The sequence below is a fragment of the Hemitrygon akajei genome, chromosome 7 (assembly GCF_048418815.1).
Source record: "Hemitrygon akajei chromosome 7, sHemAka1.3, whole genome shotgun sequence".
Classification (NCBI taxonomy): Eukaryota; Metazoa; Chordata; class Chondrichthyes; order Myliobatiformes; family Dasyatidae; genus Hemitrygon; species Hemitrygon akajei.
This window is the reverse complement of record NC_133130.1, coordinates 178903762-178922513: the sequence shown is the minus strand read 5'-3', so window position 1 is coordinate 178922513 and position 18752 is coordinate 178903762. Positions and strand designations below refer to the sequence as shown.

At 39.0% G+C, this 18752-nt stretch overlaps 1 protein-coding gene across 11 annotated transcripts in view; it reads right to left on the bottom strand.

Moving 5' to 3' along the window:
- The window catches only part of LOC140731227 (rap guanine nucleotide exchange factor 1-like), a 173911-nt gene extending 155616 nt beyond the window's left edge, over window positions 1-18295 (bottom strand). For 7 of the 11 annotated variants that reach the window (XM_073052719.1, XM_073052721.1, XM_073052724.1 and 4 more), the window contains exon 1: window positions 17994-18295. In XM_073052719.1, the coding sequence (XP_072908820.1) occupies window positions 17994-18018 (25 nt within the window). In that variant the 5' untranslated portion in view covers window positions 18019-18295. The remainder of the gene's footprint in view (window positions 1-17993) is intronic. The other 4 variants (XM_073052727.1, XM_073052728.1, XM_073052729.1 and 1 more) reach the window with 1 other exon arrangement.
- Window positions 18296-18752: the final 457 nt, after the last annotated feature.

Sequence of the window (18752 nt, the reverse complement as noted above, 5' to 3'; positions counted from 1 at the left end):
TCAATTGGATGGAAGTACAAGTGTTCCATGCACTGGAAAATGGAAAAGCAATGGAAGAGAGTGGAAATGTTCCATGCAACAGGTCCTGCAGATAAACTGGGAAGATCTAGAGGGAATACAACACAGATGCAAAAACAAAAATTGCATTTGTATTGTTAAAAAATATTTTGATTTGATTGGGACTGCAAACTGAATTAAAATCTAATGGTAAAAAATGGATATAAATTTGGTACTGGTAATGTGTGCAAGGTCTTTATCCTGATGGGAGTAGGTTTTTGGATTGAGGGCAGGAAGAGAGATTTACAGTAAAAATTCTGTTCAGTGGGCTCCATAAAGGAACCAACAGAAGCAGTCAGACTCAAACAACACACACAAAATGCTGGTGGAATACAGCAAGCCAGGCAGCATCTATAAGGAGAAGCAGTGTCAACATTTCACATGGTACATGGTATTGGGGGCAGAGTACTGACATGGATTGAAAATTGGCTGGCTGACAGGAAACAAAGAGTAGCAATTAACGAGTCCCTTTCAGAATGGCAGGCTGTGACCAGTAGGGTACCGCAAAGTTTGGTGCTGGGACCGCAGCTGTTTACAATATACATTAGTGATTTAGATGAAAGGATTAAAAGTAACATTAGCAAATTTGCCGGTGACACATAGCTGGGTGGCAGTGTGAAATGTCAGGAGGATGTTATGAGAATGCAGGGTGACTTGGACAGGCTAGGTGAGTGGGCAAATGTATGGCAGATGCAGTTTAATGTGGATAAATGTGAGGTTATCCACTTTGGTGGCAAGAACAGTGGATTTGGAGCTCCTTTCCAGGGAACACGCTAAGACGGTAGCACGATATTAATACGCAGCAGCCTCTCAGGACTCTGGAATGGGGATTGCCAAACGTCATGTGGATTTTCTAGTGTAGTCTGTTTTGTCATATGTTTTTGTGATATCATTCTAGAGGAATGTTGTCTCATTTTTTAACTGCATTGCATTTGTGGTTTCTAAATGACAATAAACTGAATCTGAATATGAAATGGAGTCAAGTTAGGAAAAGGGGAAGTACAACGAGATCTAGGTGTTCTTGTACATCAGTCAATGAAAGCAAACATGCAGGTACAGCAGGCAGTGAAGAAAGCTAATGGCATGCTGGTCTTTATAACAAGAGGAATTGAGTATAGGAGTAAAGAGGTCCTTCTGCAGCTGTACAGGGCCCTGGTGAGACCACACCTGGAGTATTGTGTGCAGTTTTGGTCTCCAAATTTGAGGAAGGACATTCTTGCTATTGAGGGAGTGCAGCGTAGGTTCACAAGGTTAATTCCCGAAATGGCAGGACTGTCATATGTTGAAAGATTGGAGCGACTGGGTTTGTATACACTGGAATTTAGAAGGATGAGAGGGGATCTGATTGAAACATATAAGATTATTAAGGGATTGGACACACTGGAGGCAGGAAGCATGTTCCCGCTGATGGGTGAGTCTAGAACTAGAGGCCACAGTTTAAGAATAAGGGGTAGGCCATTTAGAACAGAGATGTGGAAAAACTTTTTCACCCAGAGAGTGCTGGATATGTGGAATGCTCTGCCCCAGAAGGCAGTGGAGGCCAAGTCTCTGGATGCTTTCAAGAGAGAATTAGATAGAGCTCTTATAGATAGCGGGGTCAAGGGAAATGGGGAGAGGGCAGGAACAGGGTACTGATTGTATATGATCAGCCATGATCACAGTGAATGGCGGTGCTAGCTAGAAGGGCCGAATGGCCTACTCCTGCACCTACTGTCTATTGTCTATTGATTCACCACTCTTGGGCTAAAGAAAGGGCGGCTCTCTATTCTGAGCCTGTGTTCTCTGGTCTTAAGACTCCTCTCCACCATAGGGAACATCCTCTCCATATCCACTCTAGTGAGGCCTTTCAACCTTAATAAGCCATATTAACTTCAATCTTACTCCCAGTTCACAGGAAGCTCTTTCAGGAATGCTCAGTATTCTGAATGTGTTGGAGAAATATTTTGCTAAAATTGATATATATGCCAAACTTTTTTTCCACTAAAGACTGCTCAGAATCTAAGGAAATAAAATTAATCAATGCAAATGGCCTTCTAACAAGCTTTTATAACATTTTTTCAGAAGTCCAAGGACCAGACTAAAGGGACAGAGAATTTCTGATGAACTGAAGTACTTCAGTTTAATGACAAGAAATCTGCACATGTATTAATCATAATTTATACAACATTTTTCATACAATGCAGTTTGAAGTGTTTTACAATAGGATAATGCGCAAATATGAAAAAAGAAGAAAATTATGTTAGTTAAAAGAAAGGTTAAATAAATCGGTTTTGAGCTGGCGTTTACAAATGTCAACTGAGACTACATCCTGTATACCCAACTCAATAAAACTGAGTTTTAGGTATTGAGTTTCACAGTTTAGGGATGTTGTTCAAAAAAATTATCTTTTGAGGGAGATTGTTTAAATTTAAGAGACTGGTTGAAGAAGACCTGAAAGCTTGAGCAGGTTAGTGTATGATAAATTCTGCTACGATTCAGATAAAGGGGAAGTGCAGACTCTTTTCCAAACATACCATGTTACAATATCCCTAAGTCACACAAACACATCAGCTGGGACTGTAGTCCAAAAGAATATCAGCAAGAAACAGTGTGAAAGAGCAAAAGTCTGGACCAAATTAATGCAAGTGGAAAATGTTTCGAGTTGGAATCTTGCAAATCATCCTGAGACACAATCACATCCACAATAAACCCTTAATATGCAATCAACCTGCATTACTAAACAGCAAATACTGTACCATCAGCCAGAACCTATCTTCTTCTCATTGCAACAATCAAGAAAGAGTTGCAGGAACCTGAAGACACACTCTCTACATTTTAGAAATAGCTTCTACCCCTCCACCATCAGATTTCTGAATGGACAATAAACTCACATACACTACCTCACTTTTTTTTTGCTCTTTATGATATCTACATACTTGTATATACACACACATATATATAGACATATATACACACATACGAGAACAACTACATTACTGTAATTTGCAGGTTTTTATGTAATGCACTGTATTACTGCTGCAAAATAAAAAAGTTCACAACATATGTCTGTAATATTAAACCTAATTCAGACCTTCCTACAATCTAAAAATCACTGCACAAAATGGGGAAAAGTATAGGGAAAATTTCATCTTAAACAACCCCATAACTTGGATGCAAAAGATCCAAAATGGCTATATAACTAAAGCGAAATGAATTCACTAAGAATCTTGAGCAGTATTTATCTCTCATGCACAACCAAAACATATCTGTCAGCTCAATGAAATTTCTGCATGAAAATATGCTTTGATATTTCCAACCCTATCATTCTGAAATTGTGATAAAGCAGAAAGAACCAAAACCACAATCCCATATTCAGTTTTTATTCCATAGATTTCTGTAACACCAGACAATTTCTGCAATAAGCCAGATAATCAAACTCCAATCCAAGAGTTTCAAGCTCCTAGGGCCTGCTCAATGCTTACTCAATCCAAGTCTTGCCTGCTTCCAAAGTGCATTAAGCAAAGCAAATCAAATCATGTCCCTGGACTGAAGCAATGAACAGTAGTGCACCAAGAGAAGCATTTTGAAAAAGAGAACACAAATGAACAGTGTGAAAAAGAAGAAAGAAAGTTACAAACCACAATCATCTTACAATGAACTACTGTTTTGCAACTCTCTGCATGCTTTTCATGATATAGCCAAGTTTTAATATATGTATGGAACTGTTTTTTAAAACTGCAGCACAATAAGACTGCACTTTACATACATGGCAAAATTCAGCAATTGTATGCAAGAGTCAACGATCCTGAGCACAGAGTTTTAGATCTTACATTCCCAGTCACACACAATCCATTGCTTTTCCCCCAGTCCCCCACATTCTCCTGCACTACTGCAGGCACAGATTAGTCCACATGCAATTGATCAATCTTACTGAAACTGAGCATGTTGGAGTTTAGAAGTGTGGTCCAAGCAACAGCAGACTCTTGTGATCCAGAGGAAAGCCATGCTCCTGGCATTTGCCCAATAGTCCTTAACAGTTAGCAAAATCAGGGACAGATTTTGCCAGCTGTAAAAGCTCTCATAAAACTTTACTTCACGCTCGAACTGACCAACAATGTGAACAGCCAGGACACAAACATCCATATTTGACCTCGACCAACGGAGGGCCACACTGTGACACCTATCTGTCTCAAACATACCTCAAAACTATTAATTTGAACAAAAATAGTGCAAAATGATTTCTTTAAGAAATTGTGTAGAATGTGAAATTTCCTCTTAAAGGAGGAAGCTATCCTCATTAATTTATTGCCTTGTACTAGATAGATAGATAGATAGATAGATAGATAGATAGATAGATAGATACTTTATTCATCCCCATGGGGAAATTCAACTTTTTTCCAATGTCCCATACACTTGTTGTAGCAAAACTAATTACATACAATACTTAACTCAGTAAAAAATATGATATGCATCTAAATCACTATCTCAAAGAGCATTAATAATAGCTTTTAAAAAGTTCTTAAGAAGCATTGATTTATTTTTTCATCAAGATATTCTAAATAAAAGGTTCATTCCTCACATAATGGAATTCTTTTGGATCCATAGCATGTATTCGTAAATTTCACATTTGTAAGGCAAACAAAATAATGCTAAAGCAGGTGCTCACCAGTAATCTTAAAACAACTTTACAAACAATGAGGAGATAAAAGTGTACCCTAATTCAATTCCATTCCTGGCAAATCAAGTTCAGGTTCAGGTTTATTGTCATTTGACAGTACAATTGTACAACACAACGAAACATTTCTCTGGGCAACGGTGCACCCACAATAAATATATCACACAAGCCCATAAACATTTTTACCACAAATAGGTTAATAAAATTCAAAATGCAAGTGAAATACACAGCATAGCTAAACAGTAAACAGCTCGCTGTCCTAGTGACAAGACCTCAGTCGTGGCAGGGTATTCTTGAGTCTCACAGCAGTCTTGCAGTCCTAGTTTTGATGCTCCTATACCTCCTTCCTAATGGTAGTGGGTCAGAGATTGTGGGATGGGTGGTAGGGATTCTCAACAATGCTTCAGACCCTTCGTATACATCACTCTTAGTAAATGTCACAAATTGGGTGGGGGGTGGGGGGTGGGGTTAATTCTCTCAGCAGGTTTTGCTATCCTCTGTAGGGTTTTGCAGTTCTGCATAATGATGCAGCCAGACAGGACACGCTTGATGGTGCTCCTGTGGAAAGTTGTTAGAATGGAGTCGGGCAGCTTTTCACACCTCAATCTGCTCAAAGTGTTAGATGCTTCTTGACTAATAAGGTGTTCTGGATCCAGGTTGGATCACCTATTATGTGTGCACCAAGGAACTTTGTGCTCTTTACTCTTTCCATCGCAAAGCCATTGATGTGCAATGGAGAGAGGTCAAACTGCACCTTCCTAAAGTCCACAATAATCTCTTTGATTATTGATACGGACTCAGATGGTTGTTCTCACACCATCTGACAAGCCTTTTTAACCTCCTATCACTGGCCCAATAAGAATAAGATTATTAAAATCCAAACCATCACTAATTAAGGATACCTTCACAAAGTCATTCCAACATGCACAGTTTACTCCAAAATGGAAAATGAAATTTCCACTTGGAGAGAAGAGAAAGGATACATTCCTTCAATTCTCCCATTTTAACACTGATAATCTTCCCAAATTAAGGATTTTAACTACCTTTGTAGTCTGTTCTTATACTGATCCCAGGAGAATTAGTCTCACTCCCTTCATCCCACTCACTGTGTGACAGTATCTTCCTTCACACCCCGCCCCCCCCCCCCCCCCGGAGATCTAAATATCATAACTAAAGCTTTAGATTACAATTCCACAATGCAACATGCTGTCAACACATGGGAGTGCCCCACTGTCGATTATAGTCCAAAATTAACTGGCAGCATTCATAAAGCAAATTGCTAGGAAGACAAAGACGTTTTAAAAAAAAGCAACACTGGAACACTATTAGGCCAGTAATTTTTCTAACAAATTACATGTGTAATGCCACGTCCTCTAAAAACTTAATCAATCAGGAAATCATAGGAATATACTTTTTTTTAAAAAACAGAAAGAGAAGTATACAAACATAAGTGTTGCTTAACAGCCCATTCAAAGCCCCACCCAATTCAGCTAGTTTTTAATGCCTTCCAGCTTCATGTTCGCTTTACCATGCATGTTAGTACAATACTCTCCTAGTACAGCAATACATAGAAACAAAAGTACAAAATTAAGTAATGGCACTTTTATATTGGTAAGGAAAGCAAAAACGACACAAATGCACCCAGTTAAATATTCTTTCAGCGATGGATAGGACCAGTTTATGTGAGTCTAAGCTTGCAAGTTTTTGAGGAATTTACAAAAGAATTAAACAACCAGGAATGTAATAAAGGAATGCAATGCTGTAAGCGAAGCCAACAACATTTTTCATTTCTAAATCAATCCAGATGAAGGATTTTGACCCAAAATTATGCTGCCTGACCCACTGAGTTCTTCCAGTGTTTTGTGCAACTTCAGAATGCAGCAACTGCACTCTCGTATGTCAGAATCAGGTTTATTATCAGCAGCATGTGACATGAAATTTGTTAACTTTATTGCAGCAATTCAATGCAATACATATTATTTTTTCCTTCTATAAATAAATCTTATTCAGTATACTTTATACAGTATATGTATACTGAATAGATTTTTAAAAATGCAAAAAACCAGAAATACTATATATTAAAAGAAAGTGAGGTAGTGTCCAAGGGTTCATTTCTTCATTTTGCCACTCCACTGCGAAATCTCTTCACAGTATGCTGACTTTGAAGTAGTTTTCCTCCTCTTTGATGGGGAACTCTGCAAAACCCTCTCTCACGGTTCCCTCTCTTCGACCATGTGCTCACCCACTCACTAATCTCCGCCACCATCTTATTCCATATGACTTCCAGGCCAAGCTGGATCCAAGGTACTGATTTTCCATAAATTGCTTCTCCCTACATTTTGTCCTTCGCATTCTGCAAGCTATCCTCTCTGGTGCATGGATACCTCTCTTTCCTTCTCGCAGCACTAGGCCTCGTTCTCCATGACCTGTCATTGACCTCTCCTCCACCAGATCTACACCTTCAACCATTCTTTCTTCTCCTTTCTTGTATTTGAAGAATTGGAAGCTCACCTACTAATGCAAATGAAGGGTCTCAACCCAAAACATCAACTGTTCATTTCCCTCCATAGATGCTGTTTATGCTGCTGAGCTCTTCCAGCATTTTGTACTTTGCCTCAGATTCCAGCATCTGTAACCTCATTGTCAACGTTTTTATAACTTGATTGCACCAACTATTTAGTTGACAAATAAAAACTACTACATAAACAGATTCTTACATCATCTTTATAATAAAAATGTTGTCCATTTTTCTATTTAAATACCTAATTAATCTCTCCAATTTACAATTGAAACTTGGATAAATAGTCTACTGAAGACTAGGAAATCATGGAACTGCACAGAATGTGTAGCAATGTGCCACTTTAAACTGTTCAACCATTTGGTGTTTCTGGATAGCAGCAAGTCAAGGGAATAATTTAAAAAAACATTCTGATCTCAAGGAAATATGAAGGTAAAACATATCAAACTACAAACAAAATTTTTCAAACCTCCAAATCTATAAAATACAAAAAGAACAAAGGACTGTGAATAAAATAGAATGAAGTTATCTGGGAATTGAGGAACAGTTCACCAAGGGTGTGAGAGTATGTTCCACTGACAGATGTGGATAATGTCACCAGAGGGAGAGGCTTACAACCTTTCATCCGGCTGCAAAGAAATTGAGTATTAAGTACTGAAAGGTAGATTTATTACAATTGACTTGGCTGGATTGTACCATTCAAATAGCCTATAAGAAAATGTGAAATATGGCTGTAACAAATGATCTGCTGGAGGAATTCAGCAGGTCGAGCAGCAACTGTGGGATGAAAGGAGTTGCTGACATTTCAGGACAAAACACTGCATTAGACAAACATGTTTACATGTTTTTCCATTGTGAAATACAGCTGTAACTCTGGTTTGCCATAGTTCCTGAACTTATCCTCAAAATCATGGTAAATTTATCATACTTAGATATACCAGTAGCTGATAATCAGAAAGGAGAATTTTCTGAGTCCACCTAAAAAAGATCTCCCCACTCCTTTTTGCCACATAATTGTTCAATCCTCACTGCATTCACACCACTAACATCTTCAACACTATGTGACTTCACACAACTGCTTTCCTCTCAATAATCAAACATTTAATGAAAATTATTCCCAGCATCACCACATCAACACATCTGATCTACAGTCTTCGCTCTTTTCATCTGGTGTCCTCCACACATTCAATTTCATAAAAAATGTTCACATTGGCCATATGAAATCTGTAGTTTTTACATGGTTGGCTTAATAGTCAGAGCACTATTTCACATTCCAGGCCAGTAAGTCAACAGAATCTATTTTTGGCCATGAATTTAACTCCAATTCTGCCATGGGAATTTTCAAAGCAACTGCCAAGGACAGCAAGTACATCAATAGTCCTGTTTACAAGAACAAGGGAGTAACATCAACACAACCAAAGTGCAAAGGGGAGATCAATCTGCTGCAACTGAATTTTGATCATTACATTTTTTTTTGCTTTTAGGCTATGGTCAAATAAAAACACGAAAGGTCTCCTGACTATATAATGAGTATGCATGCAAAAACAGGGCAAAAATGGATTAGACTTTAGCTAGAAACCCAGTTCAATAGCAAGGGATAGCAAGTTATGGGATGAGAGTTACTCGGTTTTTATATCAAAATAAAAAATATCAACTGCAGGACCACACCCTTGCATCAATCAACACTTTCAGAAGGGGAATAAGAAATAAACAAGAACTGTAGTAATGGCAATCGTTCTATTTAGTTTTATCACAATATACATCAAATTAAGTTCATAGTTTGAAAATCCTCCCTTCCTGAAGGTTAATATTTATGCAACACACACAAAATGCTGGTGGAATGCAGCAGGCCAGGCAACATCTATAGGAAGCACTGTCGACGTTTCGGGCCGAGACCCTTCGTCATGACTAACTGAAAGAAAAGATAGTAAGAGATTTGAAAGTAGGAGTGGGAGGGGTCCGAAATGGTAGGAGAAGACAGGAGGGAGAGGGGTGAAGCTAAGAGCTGGAAAGGTGATTGGCAAAAGGGATACACAGCTGGAGAAGGGAAAGGATCATGGGACGGGAGGCCTAGGAAGAAAGAAAGGGGGAGGGGAGCACCAGAGGGAGATGGAGAACAGGCAAGGAGTGATTGTGAGAGGGGCAGAGAGAGAAAAAAAGGAGGGGGGGATAAATAAATAAGGGATGGGGTAAGAAGGGGAGGAGGAGCATTAACGGAAGTAAGAGAAATCAATGTTCATGCCATCAGGTTGGAGGCTACCCAGACAGAATACAAGGTGTTGTTCCTCCAACCTGAGTGTGGCTTCATCTTGACAGTAGAGGAGGCCATGGATAGACATATCAGAATGGGAATGGGACATGGAATTAAAATGTGTGGCCACTGGGAGATCCTACTTTCTCCCTGCGGACAAGAGTGTAGGTGTGCAGCGAAACGGTCTCCCAGTCTGCGTCGGGTCTCACCAATATATAAAGGGCCGTCTGGGGAGCCTCCAACCTGATGGCATGAACATTGATTTCTCTAACTTCCATTAATGCCCTTCCCCCCCTCTCACCCCATCCCTTATATATTTATCCCCCCTCCTTTTTTTTCTCTCTCTGCCCCTCTCACAATCACTCCTTGCCTGTTCTCCATCTCCCTCTGGTGCTCCCTTCCCCCTTCCTTTCTCCCTAGGCCTCCCGTCCCATGATTCTTTCCCTTCCCCAGCTGTGTATCCCTTTTGCCAATCACCTTTCCAGCTCTTAGCTTCACCCCTCCCCTCCTGTCTTCTCCTATCATTTCGGACCCCCTCCCCCTCCTACTTTCAAATCTCTTACTATCTTTTCTTTCAGTTAACCTGACGAAGGGTCTCGGCCCAAAGCGTCGACAGTGCTTCTTCCTATAGATGCTGCCTGGCCTGCTGAGTTCCACCAGCATTTCGTGTGTGTTGCTTGAATTTCCAGCATCTGCAGATTTCCTTGTGTTTGGGTTAATATTTATTCTGTTTTGGTGCACATGTATATAAAAACTAAAAACTTCTTCAGTAACTGAAAGCACAAACAATTAAAGTGTAGCAAATTAGAGATATCACCAACCATCTCCCAAGGGATGGACCTGGATAGACTTCATTATCTTTCTCATAATCAACAGAACTAATACTTTTTGAGTGTACCTGGATTCCAGCAACACAGAGTAAAGACAAAGCCACAATGGTTAAAAGTGAAACATAAAATATAATTAAAGAATATGAATTTCATCCTATGAACAAAAGAAACCTCCCAACACAACCTGGGGAATAGGTAATGTTATTCCTTTGCTTGAGGAGGGCAATAGGGACAAACCAGAAAAAAAGGCTGGGGGATCTTTCATTAGGGTAGTGTAATCATTACATCTGGAAAAGCAGGATTATGTGTAGGGATGGTCACATCTTTCAAACAATCAAGTTTTTTCACATGTAGGTAACAAAAGATGCATGTTGAGTGTAGGGCAGAGGATGTTGTATACAAGGGCTTTAGTAAAGTTTTCTCATGGTAGAATGGACCAAAGTATGAAGGCACATGGGATCCATGTGACTTGGTAAAATGGATTCAAAATTGGCTTGACCACAGAAGACAGAGGGTAGTTCTGGAGTTCTGTAATCTGTTGGTGTTCTACAGGGATCAGCGCTGGAGCCTCCATTGTTTGTGATATACATAAACGAATTGGATGGAAAATGTAGGTGGTAAGACTGCATTTGATGCAAATTTCAGTGAAGTTATCCATAGCGAGGTTGTCAAAGGATACATCAGGATATAAATCAATTGGAAATACAGGCTGGGAAATAGTAGATTGCATTTATCCAGATAAATGAGATATTGCACTTTGAGAGGGAAAATGCAAGAGGAAATGAGACAATAAATGGAAGGGCACTTAAGAGCACTGATGTCCAGAGGTATCTTGGGGTAGAAGTCCATAGCTCCCTGAAAGTGGCAACTCAAGTCGATAAGATAGCTCTGAGTATAAAAATCAGGAAGTGATGCTGCAGTTGTATAAAACTTTGGTTAGGTCACACATGGAGTGCTGTGAATGGTTCGGATGGAGAAGATTACAGGAAGATAGTGGAGGCTATGGCGAGGTAATAGAAGAGATTTGCCTGGAGTAGAGGGCATTAGCTACAAGCAGAGGTTGGACAAATTTGGATTGTTTTCTCTGGAGTGGCAGTGGCTGAGAAAGGCATGGACAGAGTAGATTGTCATTCCCCCTCCTGAGTGGAAATATCTAAATAGAGGGAGAGAGAGGTAAAGTTCAAGAGAGTTACAAAGCAAGTTGTTTTAAACAGAGTGACACGTGCTTGGACACACTGCTGGGGAGGTGGTAGAAGCATGCTCAAGAGGTACTTAAACAGGCAATGAAAAGGCAGGGAATAGAGGGATAAAGACCCTGGGCAAGCAAATGGGATTACGGTAGTTTATACTGGCATCATGGTCAGCATAAACATTGTGGACCAAAAGGCTTGTTCCTGTGCTGCACTATTCTATGTTCATTTATTTGGTTGATTCTCAAATACTCTCAAGGCTTCATCTACCAAGCCAAAACATTCAAATTTTTGGCTTAGGTAAATCTCCAAAAATTAATTCAGAAAATTCAAATTTCTAATATAAAAGCATAAGGGAATTGTTAACCCTTTAGTTTAAGAAAGTGCTGAAAATACTCAACAGTCAGATGGCATCTATCGAAACTGAAATCAGGATAACGGTTCTGGTCAATGACCTGCCCACAGATGCTGCACACACGCTCTAGATTTCTAGTTTTTCCAGTGTATTGATTTTAGTTATCCCATGCCCTGACCATCACTTAACCTTGACTGCCACTGTATTTGTCGAAACTTTGCTATCACATTTCCAACATTAAACTGAATACAAAAGAAAAACAGTGCATAAAATACTACAGACTTCCATGGATCATATACTGAAATTTGTGTATACAAAAAAATTTATGAACTCACAATTATATATAGGAATATGAAATAAAAACAGAACATCTTGATCAGGCGGTCTTTGTGAAAAGAGAAGAGTTAATGTTTCATGTCAGGGTTCATTCACCAGAACTCAGTTTAGTCCCGATTCAGACTTTTAGACTGCAATCCATGCATTAATTTCCAATTCCAAGATCACGACAATCACCAGAACCAACAACGTAGATGGCATTTCCTCACTTTAAAAAAACATGATTAAAAGGAACTAGTTAACAAGTACTGCATAACGCAGCATATTTGAGGCATGGAAAGAGAACATATTTTTTTTAAAATTGGGCACCCACAGGCGCTACTTCAGTCATTTCATGCAGAACAGCAAATCCAGTGAAGTGAAAACTGGCAAAAGTCCACCTAATCAGTAAAGGGAGTTACAAAGTAGTGAAAATATTCAAGTTATTTCATATTTTTTCTTTTAGTTGAACTGAAGATTTTCTATATACCCAATCAAAATCCTATAAAGAGTGAGAAAGAAAACAGATTAGAGAATATCAAATAGCCAATAGCAATCTGAAACCAAATCTAACCTACACAACCAATACTTTTTATAGCACAAAAGGGAAACTCCAAAATAAACAATGTATTAATTTTACCAAGGCGTGTTACTCTGTTGAAAGTTGATTTTCATTAAGCAACATGTCATTCACACCAGTCTTTGCTGTATTAAAATAAATTTAAATCTGGGTTAATAAGGCTGAACAGAAAAGTGGTGAGAAATTAGCACACAGATGCAATGCTAAATCACAAGTTACAAATTGGGAAGTTCTCAGCTCAGTAAAATGGAAACTCTTTGAGTTTTGGAAGGATGTGGTAATTCTGACAAAACTAAAAGGAAATGAGAAAACTCACGAAGGCTTTGGCTACTGTGGGATAATGTTTAGTTGGAAAGTGACAGGAACAGAAACAATGTGTGGCATTTAATTCGAATTACTGAAGAGGCCCAGGCATCAAAAGGAGGAAAAGAGAATAGAACTATTTACATGGCAAAACAGAAATGGGCTTTTACAGCTTTGAAGGAATGTTACAATGTCAATTGCAAAATCAAATCAGAGACTATGCTTCGTGATATTGGAGCATCTTCAAAATAATATTAGTTTTGGATTATATACCATGAGGTCAAAAAGTCTGGGTAGCTACAATTCAGTCTCCATTATAAAAGGAACACAGAGGTGCAAAGTTACTTGCTGATAGGACAACTGCAGACCATAGATGACTATATACAAATGATCAATGAGGAGATTAAATTAAATTTTAAATGACTTTAACACAATTTTCCAAGGTGTTATATCCTGTAGAAGTTATAGACTGTCAGGATGCAAATGAACCTCCACTGTAAAGTGATATATTAGTTTGTAAACTCTGGAAGAAACTGAACTGCTTTCTTGATTTTATCTGGAAGACAGTACTTCTAGCCACAGTACCCCCTCGCTGACAAGACTCATTAGCTATTGTGATCCATTGGCCTATGCCACCCCAACCTCAAAGCCGTAAGAAAACAAGCAATGAATACTGTGCAGAGTTCTCTGACAGCCAACAACAGGCTCTTACCTTTCTGATTGTCTATAACATTCAAAGCTTTACAGCTACCTGCCACAACTAACTTACTCCAACTGGATAACTGTATGAGCCGAGCTGTTTCACTTTGCACCTCTCAATTTGAAATTAATTCTGCAGTAAAGGATAAGGCGTGCACATCGCAGTCAATGTATTATCAAAGTATGCATATGTCACCATAAATTACCTCCAGATTCATTTTCTTGCGGACATTTACAGTAAAATAACGACAATAGAATTTATGAAAAGTATACATAAACAAAGTCTGAGGAAAAAAATGCACAAAAGAAAGCAAATCGCAACAGAACATAAAATAAATAAATAAATATTGAGGACAAGAGTTGTAGAGTCCTTGAAAGTGAATATGTAGGTTGTGGAACCAGTTCAGATTTGAGGTGAGTGAAGCTATCCATGCTGGTTCAGAAGCCTGATGGCTGAAGGAAATATGGAAAAATACAATCCCCCGTGAGTTCAACCCTGAAGCTTAAAGTAAAAAAAGTGAATAAAAACACAAATACAAAGCCAAGAGCTTAATTTGTGGCTCAGATTTTCTTGAAAATGGCCAATTAGTGAATCGCCATTTCATCAATTCATCCAAATAGTTTGTTTAAACTTTAGTTACTAAGAAAGCAAATGATCAGAATATACATTTTCAATGAAAACAGGATTCAGGGATATGGAGCATGAACAAGATAGAGGCTGTACTTTTCATCGCTCCAATAGATTATATATGAATAAGATGAGGTAAATGTTTTTCATGGAACTGCACACATCCAGTTACCCACCACTACACTGTCAGGATCCATTTGCACATTACTGCAGCAGCCGCATTACTCAATTTCTTCAGAATCAAAGTTTTAAAGAAACGTAATTTATGAGCACCTTATATATAAAAATGGAATACTGCACATCCACCAGAGGGTATAGGTGTGGTATACAAGGTGCCACTTATTTTTAAAGAGGGTTGTGAATGTAATAGACATAACAGTGAGTGTACAAACAAACAATGCACACTCATCTGCCTTGGAAACTCTCTGGTTCCAAGCAAATTGCAATGCACAGCTGTCTACTGCAAAGAGATTTACATTTTCTTCAAATCTATCTGAACTATTGGAAAGCTAAAAGACACAAAAGCAAATACTCAGCGAACAACAAGAGTGAAACCAAACCAATTCTTTCCACAAGTTTACAATGAAAGATTTAAAGCAGACCAAAGCAATAACATTTTTACTCAGGTCATTAGAATCAACCGACTGGATGGTGAAGGCAGGTATGCTCAAAGCATTAAAAAGCATTTTGATTTGCACTTGAATCCCAAGGCATACCAAGTTGAAAAGACACTAGTTAATAATAATTGCTTATCTTACTTCCTTACATTGCAACTCAAACTATTTATGATATCAAAAAAATTATATTGGACCTTTTACTTGATTTTAGGAAATAATTGATATGGGCTCTCACACACTTCATCCTCCATCTTCAATGACATTTAGGTTTATACTAACATACAGTATTTTGCCTCCCATCCACCCAAAAAGGCATAGTCCCAGTTATCTACATTAAAATGCACTTTCTACCCATGTGCCCAATTTGCTCACCCAAATCTTTTGAAAATTTTATACCAATGTACATGCCTGATTACTAAATCTTCCACATTGAGGTTGAGTAAATAAATATATTTCATGCTCAAATCAAACACCAAGAAACGTAGCTTTATCAATAAATCAATTTCACCGAAACTAAACCAAGACCATGACTTGTATAGTCTTAACACAACCCATTCAAAAACATGAAGTAAAAATACACCAAATGTGAAGAATCAATCGTCATAGAAAATTTCACCAATAATACAGCCAATTTAAAAAATTACAACAAAACTATAGAAAAGTAGTTCTATCACCTACTTCTAAACAATTTGAAACGTGGTCATGAGTTGGAAGCAGTTTAGTTACAGAAACAGATTTCAAACTCCGTAATCACTTTAGCAAAAGCTTTTGACAAAATGGAATGAATTGCCAACATTATCTTCAATGGTGTCAGCTCCCACATCTTTCAAACTTCATAATTGAGGCACCCAATTTAACTTTGTAAAATCATATGATTTAGCCAACCTCTCAGCAAACTGTTACAAACAAGAGTTCACATAGAAAATCAGTGACAATCAAAAACAAAAATGCAGATGCTGGAAATCCAAAATAAAATTAGAAAATACTGGAAATACTCAACAGGTATCTGCATTTGTAGGAAGTAAAACACTGAAAGCTTCAGGTTGAAAATCCTTCATCAGATTAGGAAAGCGTCTTCAACAGAAAATGTTAACTGCATCTCCTCCCCACTGATGCAGCCTGACCTGTTGAATATTTCCAGTTTTTTTCTGTAAAAAGTAATATCACAGCATGCTGAACATCTCGCCATTTGTTCAAAAAGGCAAATTTTAATTCTCAATCTTCTCACTGCCTCACTAAAATCAGAGAGGAATATTCCACTGATCTAGCCTTCCTACTCTATAATATTTGGAATAGCCTCTTCCTGTCTCCTGTCTGCCATCAGATTTTTGAATGGCAATGAACCAACCCATGAAGAGTGCTGTGCTTCACTATTTTTGCTCTCCTTTCACACTACTATATACATAGATCTCATTACTATTGATAGTTTTCATACATATTGCAACACAACAAATTTCATGACAAGTTTTGATAATAAACCTGATTCTCACTCAAGAACCACTATTTCACAGGGTATGTTCGAAAATACAGTAACCAATCTCCAAAGTAATTTAAGCTCATGATTGATAAAAACATTTCCCCCAATAGGCAAATTACTTCCATAAAAAGAGAACACAGATAGCTTATGACGCAGAAGGCAGCCACTCACCCATTCATGACCTTGCCAGCTACGCAACCTGATTCACGTTGCAGCACTAGAAGAATCGTTGCTAAACAGGTCTCAATCCTCAAGTACATATCAAAATAGCTTTCAAAATGTGTATCAGATTTTCTACTGCCCTTTCAAAACAACAAATTCCAGAACAATACTAACTGGGGCTGGGCTAGGGAAGGGAAATCTTTCCAATTATTCCACCCATTATATTAAATCAATACCCATTTGTGTTTTGATTCCTCTGCTATATGTCCTTACTATTGATTTAACCTGGGCCTCTCATAATTTTACATACCTTAATTGAGTTTTAACCCACCTGCTACAAAATCAACTTTATTCAAAACACTTTCAAACTACAAATTTCCAGTCCTAGCAACAACCTCGTGATATTACCTTTGCATTCCTGATTACACTTGATTAATCCATTTGCTGTCACTGTTATCATTTTCACCTTCTCCTTACTAAAGACGACAAACCAAGCAAGTTTTCTGTTGACTTATTGGTACAACAAATAAGATGCAAATTACTAAGTAAAAACAGTCTCTGTGCTAAATGTTCTGTTCTGCATCATTTCCTGTTCTGCATCATTATCTCAACCAAACGAAAAATTCAATTGAATTTTGTCACATGGAAAGTTGAATCACTGCGGTATACAGTACATGGTGCTGTATAAACAGCACAGGGCATCAATGCCCGAACACGCAGAGTACAGTATCATAAACTCCCAAAATGAAAAGCTTGGATCCAGCTTCCCATAAATCAGTGACATCTGCAAAGTGGCCAGAGGGAGGAACAGGGTGAGCATTCGCTCCTTGCTCTTGTTCTGTAACATCACAATCTCATTCACATTTCTTTCTCATAAAAGCAATCTCCAATGCCTGTTACCAATCATTGGCCCACTGGACCAGTCAGACAGGGGGCGTGTATATAAAAAAAAAGTCCAAATGACGGAGGTGCAAAGCTTAAACACCGGCTCTCCCTTGCAGTCTCTTTAAAATGATCAGCACGTCCCCGTTAGTTACCAGCTGACTTTCTCAGTAATAATTATTCTTTACTGGTCTACTCCCTGAGCATCCAGGAAGGAAAAGAAAGAATTGTGACACAAACCCGCGAATGGCAGGAATACAGTCTGCCGCAATTTTAATTATTACAGATGTAAAGTAAATAAATAGATGATGCGCCAAAGCAGCTACACTGGAAACCGAAGCCTGCCTGCCGCGGCCTACTGATCGTTAAAAGCCTCGAACTATCCAGCGGCACAGGGCAGCCCGGGCTTCCGCTCCAAGCTCTATGACCTTCACAGCTGCCCCTCCCCAGCCCTCGGGGGACGTTTTCCGCTTACCTTGTTTCTCCAGCTTGCCGGACATTTCCCGACTCCAGCCTGCGGCTCTCCTGAGGGACAGAAACAGCGCTCATTCGATCCCCATGATGTCCACGCTCGGCCGCTATGTCTCCGCTTGTCCGTCCGAGCTGAGGTGGCTCCTGATCTCCCTCCCTGCTCCGCTCCTCTCTCACCCTCCCTCCTCGCACACTCGCTTTCTCAAGCCCAGCCCAGAAATCCCCAGCAACGGGAGGACGGCGCCAACAGCGAAGGACTTTTAAAAAGAAAAGCCTGTGAGGAGGATGAGCCCACCCCTGTCCAGCCGCCAAAGCGCGCCCACCGGCCCAAAACACCGCCGCCTGGCGGTAGGAGGCTGGAATTGCCCGGGCCTGCTCTGCGTCGTCAGTGCGCCACCTCGAGGTCAATTCTGCATTAAAAATAATCAAATTCTGAGATTTCCAAGTTTGTTTATTGTAGATTTCCAACATTTTCTGTTTCTTTTTGTAGATTTCCAACTATTTTGATGTTTTCTAGAAAGTCCACTTTAAAAAGTTCTGATTTCTTCTTCAATATAGCTTCCAATTGTCTTTTTTATCTGGCCAGTGGCCAGTTTGTCACTTCCTTCCAATCTGTCCATCTTCATGATGTGCTGCATCCGGAAGGCTAACAGAATCATCAAGATTACCCACCACACTGGCCATTCCTTTTTCTCAATTATTTCCTTCTATCAGAAGATACAGGGGTTTGAAAGCATGGAGGAAAGGCACAAAAATAGTGTCT